This window comes from Hibiscus syriacus, unplaced genomic scaffold (genome assembly GCF_006381635.1).
Source record: "Hibiscus syriacus cultivar Baekdansim isolate YM2019G1 unplaced genomic scaffold, ASM638163v2 tig00111582_pilon, whole genome shotgun sequence".
Taxonomy (NCBI): Eukaryota; Viridiplantae; Streptophyta; class Magnoliopsida; order Malvales; family Malvaceae; genus Hibiscus; species Hibiscus syriacus.
Genome location: NW_024063126.1, coordinates 10,456,782 through 10,475,827, shown reverse-complemented (window position 1 = coordinate 10,475,827; position 19,046 = coordinate 10,456,782). Strand labels below are relative to the sequence as shown.

General features: G+C 33.4%; 1 protein-coding gene and 1 pseudogene across 2 annotated transcripts; one reads left to right on the top strand and one right to left on the bottom strand.

Moving 5' to 3' along the window:
- Positions 1-2,374: 2,374 nt before the first annotated feature.
- On the bottom strand, positions 2,375-5,419 carry LOC120165302 (F-box/kelch-repeat protein SKIP30-like). Of its 2 annotated transcripts, none has more exons than XM_039174853.1 (2): positions 5,243-5,419; positions 2,375-3,612 (listed from the first exon to the last, which is right to left on the bottom strand). In XM_039174853.1, exon 2 carries the CDS (start codon positions 3,529-3,531, stop codon positions 2,494-2,496), a length of 1,038 nt encoding a protein of 345 aa, XP_039030784.1. In that variant the 5' UTR covers positions 3,532-3,612; positions 5,243-5,419; the 3' UTR covers positions 2,375-2,493. The 2 variants fall into 2 exon arrangements, with proteins under 2 accessions (XP_039030784.1, XP_039030785.1); XM_039174854.1 differs by lacking the exon at positions 5,243-5,419 and adding an exon at positions 3,897-3,909.
- Positions 5,420-6,045: 626 nt separating this feature from the next.
- The window catches only part of LOC120165431, a 30,981-nt pseudogene continuing 17,980 nt past the window's right edge, over positions 6,046-19,046 (top strand).

The following is a 19,046-nucleotide window of genomic DNA, read 5'->3' as shown; positions in this document are numbered from 1 at the left end:
CAATCTTTTTATTTGGTGAGATTGGTCACCAAAATGTTATATTATTCTAATAAAATTCCTAAGAATAATATTAAAATAATACAAGTCGAGTCTGCTTACCAGAAAAATGAGTTCGAGAGTCGGTTACGTATGGGGAATGATTAGCACCCCAAAATACCCAAAATTGATACCGATATTTATTAATTAATGTCTTTGCAATAAATTATAAACTTTCTCCTTAAAATAATTATTAAGTAATATAAAAATCTATTATAATATGATTATATTATAAATTATATATAATAATTCTAAAATACTAATAATAATTACTCATATAATACTTAATGATATTTAAAACATAAAATATTAAAATTAAGAAATAATACTAAAGTTGTGTACTAATTATGTAATTTACCCTAAATTACTAATACGAGATCAAAATAAAATTTATTAATATTTAAGGACTAAATATATAATTTTACCTAAAATATGTATATGTGACTAAAATAAAAAATAATTAAAATTGAAAAGCCGAATTAAAAGGAGAAAAAACCTGTTTCGTGACCAAAATGGAATGTTTACAGAATCAGGGGGACCACGCTTGTAGTTTACCCATGCTAAAATTTACAAAGATACTCTCCCCAAAACGACGTCCCACGAGGGAGGGTATTTAAGCCCCAAAAGCGACCCTAAGGCTTTCATTATCTCAATTTTCTCCTTTCTTCTCTCTCTCTAGACGAGAGATGCTCTGGAAACTCTCTAAAAACCCTTGTCGGAGGGTAGCCGGCACCACCCACGATGGTCAGAAAATACCCAAAGACACTAAATTGAAGCCCTTACTCTCCTGAACCCGATTCTAAGTCTTTTTGTCCTAAAAGCTTCTGAAATAGTCTAGATCTATTCTTTTACCTTCGACTTTTAGACTTCCCGATGACGTTAAAGCTCCTCGGACGACCACTGTAAGTCTCTCGATCTCTTTTCCTTTCGGATTTTGTTGCTTGCTGTGTTGGTTTTCGTTGCTTCCTCTCTATGTCTCGTGTTTCTTGTTGTTGTTGTTGGTCTCTCTCTCTTGTTGTCTGTGTTTGTTGCTTGTAGGGTTGGGGTTTATATAGCCCTTGGAGATCATATGTAATGATGAGGAAATCCGGTGAGTCACCGAACCTATGGTGGTGACTCACCATAGCTTGATGCGTTGTGTGGTCTGTAATCGTCTTCTGGATCCTTCTGTTGGAGGCGTCATCGTGGTGGCATGCACTAGTTGAAGCAACGAGAGGCGGTGGTCGAAATAGACCTTAGGGTTGCATTGAGCACCCTAGAGTTTTGCTGGTTCGCTTCTGGCCCTTGGATCTGCCTTTGATCGAACGGTGGAGATGAGCTGGCGGCGCTGGAACGACTGTTGGAAACCCTAGCTGCTGATGGGTTTCTCGCACAGGCTTACTGGAATTGGGCCTAGATTGGGCTATTGGGCATGAATCAATCTGGGCTTGAATTTGTTTGTAATTTGGGCCTTCGGGTCTTTATTTGTAATATTAGGCCCTAAATTGGGCTTTGTAATATTATTTAATAATAATAATAATAATAATATATAATAATAGTGGTATACTATATAATTATATAATAATAATAATAATAAGTAAGACCAGACGAAAATGACTGTCGACACCATCTCTTTCAAAAAAACCCAGAAGGTCCCTTTAGAGGAGTATGGATTGATTATAAGCCAAGTTTCATAAACTAAGATTCCTTGTTTTAGCGAAGCCAGTTACCTTATCTCAACTGTTAAAAGTCTCACCCTATGTGAAAGAAACGTTATCCTTCACGTTTTCTTTCAATTATTTTACAGAAATTTACAAAAATGCATGGTTGGTTATTCCTACAAGAAAACTCTGTTTGTAGGGTTCGCGTCACCATGGAAACCTAATCTTTTTACCCTTATCTATTTTCTTTGACAGGCGCAGCCATGGCTACTTCCCTTTCCACTCCAATCCAAACCCCAATTTTCTAAAACCTTTGCTTTCGTGCCTTATTTTTACTTCTTGTTGATACTATACGCAACAGAGAATAGAGCAACAAAGGACCACTTTACAAATTTACTTCACTTTAAGTTTCATTGTTAGATAAGTTCACCATGGAGCAATGGATTCCTCTCATGCATTTTGTCGAACAATTTTCGTGTAGACATCAACTCACCAGCTCTTACATAAACATTGATAAGGGTGTTGAAAAGTTGCAAATCTGAATTAGACCCATGTTTTAAAATCTGCAAATGAAACTCTTTTGCGTCTGTTAAGCTACAAAATCTCTGTATCAAGTAACCTAAGATTCGCATAGCTCGAAACTTGAAGCTGAAAATGGAGAGACTTAAGATTGATGAGGAATTGAAGGGTTGATTGGGGCTTACAAAACGAAATACGGTGATATAAGGAAAGAAGGATCATTTCTCGTCTCCAATAGGAGGAATTGCAATGCCTCAACAATGAGTTCACAATAAAACCAACTACTACTAAAAACACCCTACATTCTCAGCTGCGTGCAACCAAAAATTGTTCCTTGGCACTTTGTCATCGGAGCTGCCTGATGCCATGTAGGTCTCTCGCCTCCAACGGTCAAGATGTCGACATCGGACATTGGTTTGATATCCCAATTAAATCGATCAGGGCCGATTACCCCTCCGATCACGTATATTTCATCTCTTAGTCCTGTCATTGCAAACCCGATCCTCCTACGAAACTCGGAAGCAGAAACCACTACCTTGCTAGCTTCTTTTTCTTGCTTGACGATGAATCCATGGCTCATCACATACAGGGTTCCTTGAACTACTGCCATTGGACCCTGGAGCCAGCCGTAATCTTCTACTGTCCACCCGGAACCTATGTGGTCCAGGACTTGCACCGTCGACAACCCCTTGTGCAGGACATGCACCTTTCCTCCGATAACGAATCCAGAGCATGCTGAATTGTGAGTGCGGTGGAGATCAGGTATTGGAGTCCAGATGTCTTTCTCAGGATCATACATTTCTGCTTGAGATATAGATTTTCTGCAGCTGGTGAAACCGCCCGCAACAACGATCTTTCCCTTCAAAACACAACATGCAAACATGGCACGAGGTACAATCATGGATGCACATTGAGCCCACCGACGCATTATAGGGTCATATGACCAGACTTCATTGGTTGCAAAACTCCCATCTTGGTCGCCAGTCAATGGGTCAACATCGTCACTCCCACCACCAAGCACAAACAGCTTTCCACCGGTTGAGACCACACCAAAGTGGGCAAGGTGCCTGACCTTCGTGGGAAGTACAGGAAGAGTAATCCAAAGGTCGTGGATGGGATCATACATCTGCCATAAATTCTCCGGATCATATGCACACACACAAAGAAGTTCCTCTGCCGAGCCAACCTCTTGTCGAGCTTTAAACAGCTCAGAGCTACGAATTGCAGCTCTCCATGAATGAGAAACAACCTCCAACTTAGGATATAGGTAGAAGGGAACACGTGCTATGCACCTAAGGGCAACAGCATCCGGAAGGCCTTCAATTAATCCAGACATACTAACGAAGATTAAATTAAATCCAACTGTTTTTCACTGACAAAGTTTTGCTATGTCAACTACAGCAGTGGAATATGCAATCTGAAAGAGAAAATTTAGAACTTGTGTAAGAACCAAGACAATATTTTTGGACTTCAGAAGTAATACATTTACCAAAGTGCAGTTGAATCACTGACAAAGGGGAATTAGCATCACAATCATTGAAAATCAAATGGTCAGTCAATGTCACCAATACCAACAAAAAGAGAAAAAAAAGGCAACCATGCATTACATGAAGGTTAAACAAAGCTATACATCAATTTTAAAAATTTTCCTACAATCAAGAAAAAATGCTCCATAAGACACTGAAAGGATATTGAAATTACTATGGAAGAAATTAGATTTATTTTTTTTTTGCATAAAACCTTTTGTTTGTTAGTGCCTTCAAGCGTGATGCTTTCACAATAAAATTTCTTGCTTTCTATAACATTGATTTTCTCCTAGAATCAGAAGATATTTTCTTAATGAAAGGGATGGGAAGATGGAAAGGTAGAAGAAGCCTAGAATGCTTATAAAGGAAGCAAACAAAATAAGTGGGGTTGAATGAAGGAGACAAAGTTTTGGAAGACTTTAAGTATTGGCAATGAATGTTCTCAGACATAAATTTTGATTTAACACTTCTTGCTTCCAAACTTCTCAGCAAGTAGGATGCACATGGATAGTACCTTCAGACATTCAATATCGGGTACTTACTTTTATCACATCATATAAACGTTAAGTTCCAAGCTACAATCTCAAGTCAATAAACTTCAAAATTCCAGTTTTATCCACATTCTTACAGTTGAGAATTAAAACTTTTCCAAGCAATTGGTTTTGATTGAGAACTTAACTCAAATGTCCAGCCTTCTAAAACACTAGTAAAATTCATCGGTGTTAATATTTATCCGCACAAAAATACAAATGAGTTATCCTAGCTGAGAGCCTGAGACCGTAATGACAAACAAACAATCCTTTCTCTAGTAGCTCGCACAGATTTACCGACAAATGACAATGCACTGAACTCCAAAAAAATAAGTCTATTAACTTATGCATTTCATGAATTCTGATCCAATATAAACCCACCGTATAAACCCAGGATATATCTTTACACTGTTCAAGTATAAAAAACATAAAGATCTAGGATATCATCTTTACACTGCTGGAGAATCAAAATTGATATAAAGCATATGCAATTTCAAAGAAGAAAGGAACAACCTCTTCCAATATTTAACATATTATCTACAAAACCCTGAGTTAATGACATAATGGGAATACATCTCAAAAAACATGCACAAGAATCAAGCACATTTACAAACAAAACGTGGCACCGCAATACATTTCATTGCCCTGAAATCTGAATCGATTGAATTTCACCGTCATAGATAATCACACTTCTAATTCACTACAACAACTCGTTACTCCCAAACCCAGAAAGAATTGAAAACCAAGAAATGCATAAAAGTTTCACCCATATCGCTAAGAAGAAACTTACTATCAAGAAACGAATATAACCAACGGTGCTTCACTTTCAGATGAAACCCACCACTAATTCAGCACAGAGAACGAAAGGGTATTCGATAGAATCAAAATTAAATCCAAATTCTAAAGGAATTACCAAAAATCATCGGTTAAAATATGGACAAGCAAAGAAAAAAAATAGAGGCTTTAAATGAACAAAAAGAAGATGCAATACCTGAAAGCCAAGACCCCACAAAGAAGAAAAGGATTTGAGAACCGTTGTTGAAAAGAAGAGAAACAGTAGCGAGTAAATTTGCCTGAGAAGAGAAGAAGATATGCGACGGAGCCAGAGATACAGAGACTTTTGCACAGCAAATGGAAACTCTGAGTTTTACAAAAACTTTGGTTCCTTTTTTTTAAACTAATTTCATTGCTCATATAAATATTATGATATAATTAGGAATTTCGCCCCTTTATTTTATAACAATTAACAAGTTAAGTACTCTATTTTAATATGATAAAATTTAGCCAGTTTGGTTTAAACTGATAATTATTTTTATTAAAAAAATATTTAATCATTTATAAAAATTTGGGTAAAGTATAGTAATGGTTACTGAACTTTTCTAAAGTTTTTATTTAGGTCTCTAACTTTTAAAACTTGTAATATAATCCCCCCAACATTTACGCCAGGGACCATATTATGAAATGCCCTTCATGAGACTCGATCCCACAACCTTAAGATTAAAAACCTTATACTCTACCAACTGAGTTGGATGGTCATTTGTAAGAGAATATTATTCAACTAATACATATATGAGTCGGTGGCTTTAGATTCAACTATTGCAAATAAATAAATATATTAGTTCAAAAAAGGAAGCAGAGCCGAAATATGAATCTTGAGATATTCGAACCCCATTGTTGACTGTTTTTACCTATAAAATGGGGGGATTCGGTGTTGGAAAATAAGTGTGAGAGATCAAGTTGTTTTGAATACTTGGTAATTAACGTTATCTTCTCTAAGATATTCAAAAAAACGCCATGGGTTCACTGTCAAACATTTCATCAAATGAACATGAAGAAGCTGACATCTTGCAAGCCATGCATTTGGCTTCCATTTCATCACTTCCTTTCGGTTTGAAAGTAGCTGTCGATCTCGGCTTGTTAGATATCATATCCAAAGCCGACACTCCTTCTCGTATGTTGTCGGCTGCTGAGATCGTGTCTCAGCTTCCGACAAGTAACCCAGACGCCCCTTCCATTGTTGATCGAATCCTCAGGCTTTTAACCACTCACTCCATCTTAACATGCGAACAAATCACCGGCGAAGATGGGCAGATGCAAAGGTCATATGGCCTTTCATCGGTCGGTAAATACTTCCTTCTAAACGAAGGTGGGATCTCCTTTGCTCCATTGCAACGTATCCACCTTGACAAGCACATCATCGAATGCAGGTAATTACTCTTCTTTATCCATTCTCAGAGTACCATTTAAGTCTCCAACTTTTAAAACTTTTATAAAAGTAAATCATTTTGTACCGTTAACCTCAATCGTTTATTTTTACTCATTCAACGGTTTAAGTCTATTTAAAATTAAAAAAGATTGTTTTATTGAGTATTAACGTGCTTGCAACTTTTATTTTTGTTGTTTATCTAATCGAATGAAGGTGAATGGTACTAATGTAAACAAGGTTGTTTGAACCTAAATGAACGGATTAGAGTCTCTCTACTTTTATCTCAGATGAAGTTGTACGCAGTAACGATTACATTAGAGTAATGACTCAATTTCTTTCTTGACCAGCCCACGAAGTTATGACCCCATAAATAAAAAGTAGGGATTAAGGTTTTGATGTAACAGATTTTGTATTTTTCTAGTTTCTTCTCCTTTATCATTTTTTTTTGAGTTTTCTATGTAAATTTAGTTGTTTTATATTCTTGTTCGATCATATTCGTTTGCTGTTAATCGTTCCGATAATCTTAACAGATAAATTTTGGCTGGTTAAGATTACTGTAATAATAATCCTTCTTTCTTGGCCATTTCGGAGATAGCGATAACCCCATGAGTGCTTTTGCATCATGTGTTGTTTCTCGTACGGAACCACACGAACCTTTATGTTGTTCAGAACAATCTGTTTCTTCTTCAAGCTGTGTGATAACGTTTCTATCAACATTCCCTCTGTACATAAATATGTCAAATGGACTCATGATTAGATAATCAAAGTTACATGCAATTAATGATTATATTTATAGAAAATTCAAGATTTCATCACCTAAAGCAAATGATTTTACGAACTAGAAATCCAAGGGAAACGTATGGCCTATCAGCCTGAGCATTGGAGGACGTAAGCCTAATATTTGAATGCTCTTAAGTGCTTATTTAGATACCTAAAAGGTACAACGAAATAGAACTTAAATTCGTTGAATACCCTATAGTCTTAAAAGGATACTGTGATATATATTGAATAACTGAAAACGAGTAAGTTACATTAATGGATATGTTTTTAGTTTAATTGGAGCATTCATTTCTTGGAAGTTCACAAAATAACACGTATTGCTCGTTTTATTATGCAATTAGAGCTCATCGTTATCGATTTAATCAGATAACTTATAAATTTACTTATAGAGATTTTTTTATGGGAAAACCTACACTGTGACATACCAATCACAATTTGTATTGCTAAAAATTGTACTTATAATAGTAAGAAGAGACATATACGAATAAGACACGAATCTGTAAAACATCTCATAAAGAAGGAGTACTAGTTACCGAGTATATAAATTTGAAAGGAACCTAACTGATCCCTTAACACAAGGTAACACAAGGGTTATGTAGGAAAACAATTTTAGATACGTCGAGGTGATGAATCTAAAGCTCATTGATTAATAAATTCATGGTGTAAACTCTAAACCTTGTCATATAAGTTTAATGTGGTCAAAGGAAATCATAGAAGGACTCATATTATGTATTTCCCCTATCTTTATTGTCGACACTTGTTTTCGTCCTATTATTATTATTATTATTATTATTATTAATTTATGCAGGCCAATTAAAAAACCCAATTTGAGACCCAATTACAAAGGGTTATCCGGCCCAAACCCAGAGCCTAACATAACATATTACACCCAAGACTCGAGCCCAAGTCACCCAAAACCCAGAGCCCAACAGGATCGACCCAGTACCTAAAAATTAGGGTTTTCAAACCCTAACCCCTTAGCAGCTAGCACCGTATGATCCCTGCCGTTGGATTTGGGAGAGATCTAACGGCCCTGATGAAGGGTATTCTATCGCCGCTCATCTCCACCAATCATCAACTACCGTCACTGTCACCAACCACGCACCAAGTCCCCGGCGACATCAAGACCAAGTCAGCAAGCAACAAGATCAAACCAACAACCCCAAATCCACACACAAAATTGTAATCATATTATTTTATTTTGCGAAAAAAGTTGTAACAACAAAGGGTTACAAAAACCTGAAACAATGATTGTACAGGGTTCCCCTTTTCGGTTTTGAAAAAGCAATACAAGCAAAAAAACCATAAAAGCATTCAAGGTGCATTCAAGGTATTTTTATTGTTTTTTTTTAGTTTTGAAATCAAGAAAAAAATAAAAGAACCATACATTCACGAAATAAAATAGAAGCAAAGAGAGAAGAGTGGATCCACATTTACCTGAGTCGTATGGTCTTCATCGGAGGTCGTCGGAAAAGCCTGAAAGTCGAAAGGTCGGGGTTTTTAGGGTTGTTTAGGGTCTTTTTAGGAGGTTTTAGCCTTGAATTCAGGCTTAGGGAGATAGATCATAGAGTTTATAGTGTTTTTGAGTCGGTTTAGGAGTTTTGAACGCCATGTGTGGCGGTCGAAACGGTGATCGGACGACGACCATAGTCAGGGTAAGACGACCGACAATGGGTCGACTGAAGAGAAAATAAGAAAGAGAAGAGAGCTTTCAGATTTTTTTTAAGAAAATCGGTTTCAAATGAAAAAAAAAACTAAAAGTTATATATATATATATATATATATATAAGAAAAGTTTACAGGGAAATCACGCTTAGGTCCTCCAAATTTGCACGTGTTTTTGCAAAATAATCATATGTAGGGACCAATTTTACAATTTACCTATTTCTTATGCATGTTATATATTTTTGGGATAATTGATGTTTAGTCCCCTTAACTTTAACATTTTTTAGCATGTTTGTAACACCCCAAACCGTATCCGACCCGGATACGAATCTGAGGTGTCACATTGACCTTTTAAAACATGTACTTGTATAAAATAGTGAGTAATTTAAAACTTTTATAACATATAAATGACTAATTTACATAAAAGACATTTTCATTATTACAAAACCAATCAGAGCGTGTATATTTCACTTATTTATTTACATATAACTATTCGAAACATTTATAAAACTGTTCATAGCTTAAACAATATATTCTTTTGAAAATATGCCAACTAGAACTTTATATACTAAAATGCATATTATTCACCTCTTTTCTGATCTGACCTTTAGTAAGGTGAACTGACCTGTCTTGCTCCACATTGCTCTTTACTCTTCTCGAAACCTACGTGTAAATCACTTACACGCTAAGTCAAAGACTTAGTGAGGCATATAAACATATAAGGTAAACGGTAACTAATAATCATACCTAAACAATTACTACTATCATTTCATACCACTCATACTTTTACATGTAACGAATATGTGATCTCTTATGTCCATATCATAACATATACCATAACCAATTGCACATACATATCATGTCATGTAAACCATATATATATATATACTATCATAAAACACGTACACCCAAACAACTATATTATCATCTTCATTTCTTTCTTATTTTATCACTATCATTGATTCCTTTCATCATATGGTCTTATAAGTTACCATTTGTACAATCAATATCACACATGAAATTCCACAAAGAAACAAACATATTATCATATCACTTTATTAATATTATCTATTTAATAGCCCATGATACACATGTGAGAACTAAAGATATGCGAGTACATAGAGGTTGTGCACTAATGCTGTCACCACAGCTCATATAATTGCACCGAAGTACCACGTATAATTACACCAGAGTGCAGCGTAGAATTGCACCGTAGTGCCATATAATAATGTCCATAAGGACCACATATCATTCCTTAAGAATCATATACATATACTAGGGATCAAGTATGTGTCTCACCAGACTTCACACATGTTCCAAAGAATACATATATATCCCGAAGGACCACATATCATTCCTTAAGAATCATATACATATGCCAAGGATCAAGTATGTGTCTCACCAGACTTCACACATGTTCCAAAGAATACATATATGTCCCGAATGACCACATAGACCCTCGACTCTTGGCATGCTAACTATACCCCTAGCTCTCATGACACATAACATGGGCATTATTTTTTATATCCTTTTTCATATTCATGTAACCATATCATATATTCATATAAGTTCGTGGTTTCATTCACATATACATGTAATCACGTAGTTCATGTCAATTCTCATATGAGTTCATATTCATATAAACATAGGATTCACCCTCATGTATCACATATACTTTCTCTTTCATATGGCTCATAACATTTCTCATGTGTTCATATGACATGTAAATCATTTTCATCTTATCATGTTATCACATAAACATATCATCTTACAATACATACAAAACACATCAATACCTATATTCATGTATACCTATCATTTCATTATCCTTATTATTCTTATCATCACCATTAATCCCTTTTACTTACTATATTCATATCAATAACACATATACTCATGCACACATATAAATCATAACAAATACATACTTCTATGAATTCATGTTTTTCACTATTGGAAATAGACTTATCGCAAGTCTTATTTTCCCTTGAACCTCATATACTAGAGAATGTGCACTCACCTTAGCCTTGTTTGCTTTGAATCAATCTTAATCCTTAGATTGTTCCGGAACAAGCTTTATTCTATATCTACATCATAATAATACATTGATACATATCAGTATACTAATTGATATCTTCTAAATTGTCACTTCTTAGGCTAAAAGAAAAGCCCATTTCATCTTTTAATGAAGGTATGCATCGATGCACTACACAGTGTATCGATGCATTCCCTATCGGTGCATCGATGCACTACTTGTGCATCGGTGCATAAAATACATTCTATGTTTGTTTATTACTGGGATGCATCGATGCATGCCTTATGCATCGATGCACCAATTGCATTCGATGTTTTTAGATTAAAAGAGTGCATCGATGCACTACCTGTGCATCGATACACCTTTAAACAATTTCTGGGTTTTAACCTTGATGCATCGGTGCACTATGAATATGCATCGATGCACTCTGCCCAGAATCCTCTTTTTGAACCCGAAAATTCATTCTTTTTGGATTAAATCCTTCATATTTCAACCCCTTTCATATTCCTAACTTACATATACATACTTAAACTAATTAATATTCATTTATCTCATCTTTAACCTTAATACCCTCTCCTCTTTAGGAATTTCAAGGATCATACCCTATTTTCCACATGTTTCAAATCTAATTCTAACACTTAATACTTCTTAATTAAGCTGATGACAAGTCAAATTTAGTTTCAAGTTCAACTTATCAACTCTATTCTGGAAATTCACTCAAGAACTTCAAATCTTTAATCTTCCCTAACTCATTTATCTTTTGATCTTAAGATAACTTAAGCTTTCCTTAAGCTTAAGTATCACCTAAGAATCATAACCCAACTTTTAATTCAACAAATAACCAACTAATTAAGAAACTCACCTTTGAGCTGGAGATTCACACACAAAGAAGAAAGGAGGAGAAGAGAATTATGGAGACATTGTTTTTGGTTTCCTACACTCCCACGTGTAAAAATATATATCCCCACTATCACATTTTTAATTCCTTAAATGATCAAATGACAATTTTACCCTTTAGTTCCTTTAATAATTACTAATAACTTTTAGGAAATACTTCCAAATAAATCATTGAACTAATCCAGTCTTCTACTTTAGTCACCTTTTGGTTTCCTACACTCCCACGTGTAAAATATATATCCCCACTATCCATTTTTAATTCCTTAAATGATCAAATGACAATTTTACCCTTTAGTTCCTTTAATAATTACTAATAACTTTTAGGAAATACTTCCAAATAAATCATTGAACTAATCCAGTCTTCTACTTTAGTCACCAAATTCTAAAACTTTACAATTTGGTCACTAACCCATAGTTTGGGATGTTACAAATCTCCCCTCCTTTTAAAAATTCGTCCTCGAATTTTCACTGCACATCCTAAGAAGAACATATCTTCTAACATTCTCATGTTGCTTTCTGAATTTAATCTTTTGTATCATCTTTAATAACTTGGTTCTTATCTTTTCAATTATTAGACTTCCTTTTTACTTTATATCTCCTATCATGTCACTTATCAGATAGACAATAACATTAATTATTATTACTCAAACTCATAAATCAATCAAATTCCTTGTCAATCTTCAATTGTCTTTCAAGAATCACCAAACTTTTATTTCATCCTTACTTGACTGACTCCAAAACTTCCTTAATACATATAAATCTTTTTTCATTTCTCTGACTACATCTACTTGACCAAGAAACATAACCTTAAATCTTCATCATAACTGATTAAACATACACTTTGCATAACTAAACAATTTCTCATATTACCTGACATACCTTTCTTACTTCTGGTTAAACTTATAACCTATATCTCAACATAACCTTTATCAACATCTAATTCTTTAAACTTCATCCTTTCATTTTCTTCATAAATCAAAATCTTCTTATACACCAATCATATCTTTCTTTCATGTTCACATACTCTATTCCTATCACTTAAACTTATCTCTGATTACCAATCTTTAGTATATCTTTATAACTTTACTAATCAACTTCACTTATACAGAACCTCATTCTTATCGTATCTTGCTTGTATTTTCTTCCTTCAAAATTTTCTTTAAAACACATAAATATTTATCTCCTCGCCTATATCATATCTATATGATCAAAATACACAACCACATCCAGATTCGTATCTCATTTGATTAACTTACTTTATGTTTCCTTCAAATCTGATAATTCTAACATACATGCCATTACAACTAATTAATAACAACTTTTCAATCTAGGGCGTAAGCCCTGATCAAATTAATCATAAACATCATTTCAGTTAAAATCAACCCAGTGTAATTTACTTATTGAACCCATACTCTCATTCATATACAGTATTATGCCTTGTCCTTTATTACCTTCATTTCAATGATTAAAATACATAATATCTCAATCCACCATACATAATTAGTTTACCCCTGAAATCATCTTCTAATCCTTTAACTTAATACACTACTATCTTATAACTCTGTTAGTCAACATCGATTCTTCCAATCTAAAACATAAACCTTCATCGAACCATTCATATACATTCTTTGAGTCGGAATTATTTCAACAATAGTTTACTCAACTAATCAAATAAACATTCAATCTCATACACCATGTCACTTCCATTATTCAAGCTTAACATTCTAACTTCCTTTATTTATAAACTGATCATTGATGTACCCATACTTAAACTCTTCTTATCAATCCTTAGTTTTACTCAAACATTTGAATCCTCACTTCCTTCACTCTATCACTTTACTATAATCACAGTATACAACTGTATCCAGATTCACTTCATATTTGGTTATCATACTACCATATCTTGAAATCTTGTAATTTCAATACATTCCGTCCCATAATCTTGTTAGCCCACGCTAACTCTTTCTATCTTAAATACAAAAACAGTATCTACCTCACTTGATACATTTAAAATACTTCTTATCCTTCACATTATTTAATTTCTAGCAAAACACTTAATCCATTCCTTGGTCTTTATCCATTTATCCTTTTATAATCCGCATTATCTTATACATAACTAAACTATATCATGTTCTTCATACTCCCATGCTCTTTTATATCACATATATTTATCCTTAACTATCACTCCTTATCACATTTTCATTACTTTGATAGTCAACTTTACTTGCACAAAACCTTATTCTTTACCATTCTTATACTTATGTTCTCTCCACTTGTTTCAAAAAAAATCATCAGATTTCAATACTCATCTAATCCATTTAAAATACTTTTTCTGCTTCGATTTACATAACTTCTAAAAGAGCTTTTAACCCAATTCACAAGGGTTGTCTTTAACCCTGACTTATCCTCAATTAACTCTTTGTTTAATCTTTCAAGATCAAACCTACTGTTGGAGTCTTTCGAACTCTCATCTGATTTGATTCTCTGACGGAGAATACAACTAATTCATGTTTGGTTTAAAGTTGAACCAGAATCTCTACCTTTCTTTGATGGTGCTAAAATTCTATGAAGCACTAATTCTCTTAATCATCTGAGATTTTTTTTTTCCAATCCTTTTATTCTTAGCTCTCTCTAGAGTTTTAACACGATCAACCATTTCTTGAAATGAGAACAATTTCAAAACCAGTAAAACTCTTTTAATTTAAGGCACAAGTCTTAAACAATCAATCGCATGTATCCTTTTTATCCTTCTTAATCAGAATCAATTCAACAATAAATCTGCTTAACTTATCAAACTTACTTTCATACACATGCATGGGTAATTCCCTTGCTTCAAGCTCATATATTCGAGCTTCATTTATCCGTCATACTCTAACTTGTCAAAGTAGTAATGAAACTACTCAATTTAATTTCTCCTCTTTGAAGAAATAAAAACCTTCTATCATATCATCTAACCATAGGTCTGTAACAACAAAACCTTCCTCAAATCCATCCTTGAATTTGGGTGCTCTTAACTTTTCAACTAATTCGATACATTCATTCTATGAGTTAAAAAAAATATAAATTGAAAATTCATCAGAATATTCTTCAACATGATGAAGACATTCCCTAAGTTTATACAGGCACTTCCTGAGATTTTTCGCTCTTCTCCCTGCCTGGCCAGGGCAGGTGAATGCTATTACCTTCAGTATATTACCTTGTGCTTCACTTTGGAAGCTCTCATGATCATACATCTAATATAACATAACATTTTAATTCTATTAGCAATACAATACACTCCTTACACTATCAGATCAGAAATTATTCACTTTATGCTGGCATGTATACTTTTTAAAACACTTTTTACTTCGATTGATGCCTAGAATTGGCTAAACCGTAGCTCTGATACCATTAAATGTAACACCCCAACCCGTATCCGACCCAGATATGAATCCGAGGTGTCACATTGACCTTTTAAAACATGTAATTGTATAAAAAGTGAGTAATTAAAACTTTTATAACATATAAATGACTAATTTACATAAAAGACATTTTCATTACAAAACCAATCAGAGCGTGTATATTTCACTTATTTATTTACATATAACTATTCGAAACATTTATAAACTGTTCATAGCTTAAACAATATATTCTTTTGAAAACTGCCAACTAGAACTTTATATACTAAAATACATATTATTCACCTCTTCTGATCTGACCTTTAGTAAGGAGAACTGACCTGTCTTGCTCCACATTGCTCTTTACTCTTCTCGAAACCTACGTGTAAATCACTTACACGCTAAGTCAAAGACTTAGTGAGGCATATAAACATATAAGGTAAATGGTAACTAATAATCATACCTAAACAATTACTACTATCATTTCATACCACATACTTTTACATGTAACGAATATATGCATACATATGTCATTATCATTCATATCTCTTATCTCATGTTCCTATGATCTCTTATGTCCATCATATAACATATACCATAACCAATTGCACATATACATATCATGTCATGTAAACCATATATATATACTATCATAAAACACGTACACCCAAGCAACTATATTATCATCTTCATTTCTTTCTTATTTTATCACTATCATTGATTCCTTTCGTCATATGGTCTTATAAGTTACCATTTGTACAATCAATATCACACATGAAATTCCATAAAGAAACAAACATATTATCATATCACTTTATTAATATTATCTATTTAATAGCCCATGATACACATGTGAGAACTAAAGATATGCGAGTACATAGAGGTTGTGCACTAATGCTGTCACCACAGCTCATATAATTGCACCGAAGTGCCACGTATAATTGCACCGGAGTGCCGCGTAGAATTGCACCGTAGTGCCATATAATAATGTCCATAAGGACCACATATCATTCCTTAAGAATCATATACATATACTAGGGATCAAGTATGTGTCTCACCAGACTTCACACATGTTCCAAAGAATACATATATGTCCTGAAAGACCACATATCATTCCTTAAGAATCATATACATATGCCAAGAATCAAGTATGTGTCTCACCAGACTTCACACATGTTCCAAAGAATACATATATGTCCCGAAGGACCACATATCATTCCTTAAGAATCATATCCATATGCCAAGGATCAAGTATGTGTCTCACCAGACTTCACACATGTTCCAAAGAATACATATATGTCCCGAAGGACCACATAGACCCTCGACTCTTGGCATGCCAACTATACCCCTAGCTCTCATGACACATAACATGGGCATTATCTTTTATATCCTTTTTCATATTCATGTAACCATATCATATATTCATATAAGCTCATGGTTTCATTCACATATACATGTAATCACGTAGTTCATGTCAATTCTCATATGAGTTCATATTCATATAAACATAGGATTCACCCTCATGTATCACATATACTTTCTCTTTCATATGGCTCATAACATTTCTCATGTGTTCATATGACATGTAAATCATTGTCATCTTATCATGTTATCACATACACATATCATCTTACAATACATACAAAACACATCAATACCTATATTCACATATATCTATCATTTCATTATCCTTATTATTATTTTTATCATCACCATTAATCCCTTTTACTTACCATATTCATATCAATAACACATATACTCATGCACACATATAAATCATAACAAATACATACTTCTATGAATTCATGTTTTTCACTATTGGAAATAGACTTATCACAAGTCTTATTTTCCCTTGAACCTCATATACTAGAGAATGTGCACTCACCTTAGCCTTGTTTGCTTTGAATCAATCTTAATCCTTAGATTGTTCTGGAACAAGCTTTATTCTATATCTACATCATAATAATACATTGATACATATCAGTATACTAATTGATATCTTCTAAATTGTCACTTCTTAGGCTAAAAGAAAAGCCCATTTCATCTTAATGAAGGTATGCATCGATGCACTGCACAGTTATCGATGCATTCCCTATCGGTGCATCGATGCGCTACCTGTGCATCGGTACATAAATACATTCTATTTTTGCGCTACCTGTGCATCGGTACATAAAATACATTCTATGTTTGTTTATTATTGGGATGCATCGATGCATGCCTTATGCATCGATGCACCAATTGCATTCGATGTTTTTAGATTAAAAGAGTGCATCGATGCACTACCTGTGCATCGATACACCTTCAACAATTTCTGGGTTTTAACCTTGATGCATCGGTGCACTATGAATATGCATCGATGCACTCCCAGAATCCTCTTTTTGAACCCGAAAATTCATTCTTTTTGGATTAAATCCTTCATATTTAACCTTTCATATCCTAACTTACATATCATACTTAAACTCATTAATATTCATTTATCTCATCTTTAACTTAATATCTCACCTCTTTAGGAATTTCAAGAATCATACCCTATTTCCACATGTTCAAATCTAATTCTAACACTTAATACTTCTTAATTAATATGATGACAAGTCAAATTTAGTTTCAAGTTCAACTTATCAACTCCATTCTGGAAATTCACTCAAGAACTCCAAATCTTTAATCTTCCCTAACTCATTTATCTTTTGATCTTAAGATAACTTAAGCTTTCCTTAAGCTTAAGTATCATCTAAGAATCATAACTCAACTTTTAATTCAACAAATAACCAACTAATTAAGAAACTCACCTTTGAGCTGGAGCTTCACGCACAAAGAAGAAAGGAGGATAAGAGAATTCTGGAGACATTGTTTTTGGTTTCCTACACTCCCACGTGTAAAAATATATATCTCCACTATCACATTTTTAATTCCTTAAATGATCAAATGACCATTTTACCCTTTAGTTCCTTTAATAATTACTAACAACTTTTAGGAAATACTTCCAAATAAATCATTGAACTAATCCATTCTTCTACTTTAGTCACCAAATTCTAAAACTTTACAATTTGGTCACTAACCCATAGTTTGGGATGTTACAATGTTAGTCATATGTAGGGACCGATTATGTAATTTACCTATTTTTGTGCATGTTATATATTTTTAGGGTTATTTTCATTTTAATCCCTCCATGTTTAGCGTGTTTTTACATTTTAGTCATATGTAGTGATGATTTAATTTTTTTTAAATACTTCTGGACTGATTTAGTAATTCACCCATTTTTTAAAAGCATGTTTTAGGCTCATAAAAAAGAATAATTATGAAATTGTCCCTATAATTTGTATGCTTAAATTTCGAACTAAAATCTATTTTTATTTAATTTAATTTGGCCATGATATTTTATTTTATTTTAATTTGGTCCCATTTTTTGTTTATTTTTATTCTTTGTAATTTTAGCACTTAATATTAAAAATGTTCATTTTAGTCACTTTTACACTTTGTTTTAATTTAATTTTTGACATGATGATTTGATTGTTTATATTTTAGTCCTATTTTCATTTCATTTCATTTTACTTTAATTTTTGCATATTGCTTGCATTTTATTTCATTTTAGCCATTAATTAATTTTGCATGATACCCTCATAAGCATTTCTTGACTCGAATCAAAATAATTTGACTAATGGTAATATCCGTTCATTTTAATATTGTCGTAGAGTGATTGTATTAACATATAAGAAAATTACTTTCGATAATTTTAAAATGAAAATTTATCCCGTTAAGTGACACGAATTAAATGGAATCCATTTTAAATTGGTGGATTGGGAAAAAGATCATGTTCTCTGAATTAAATTCATTTAGA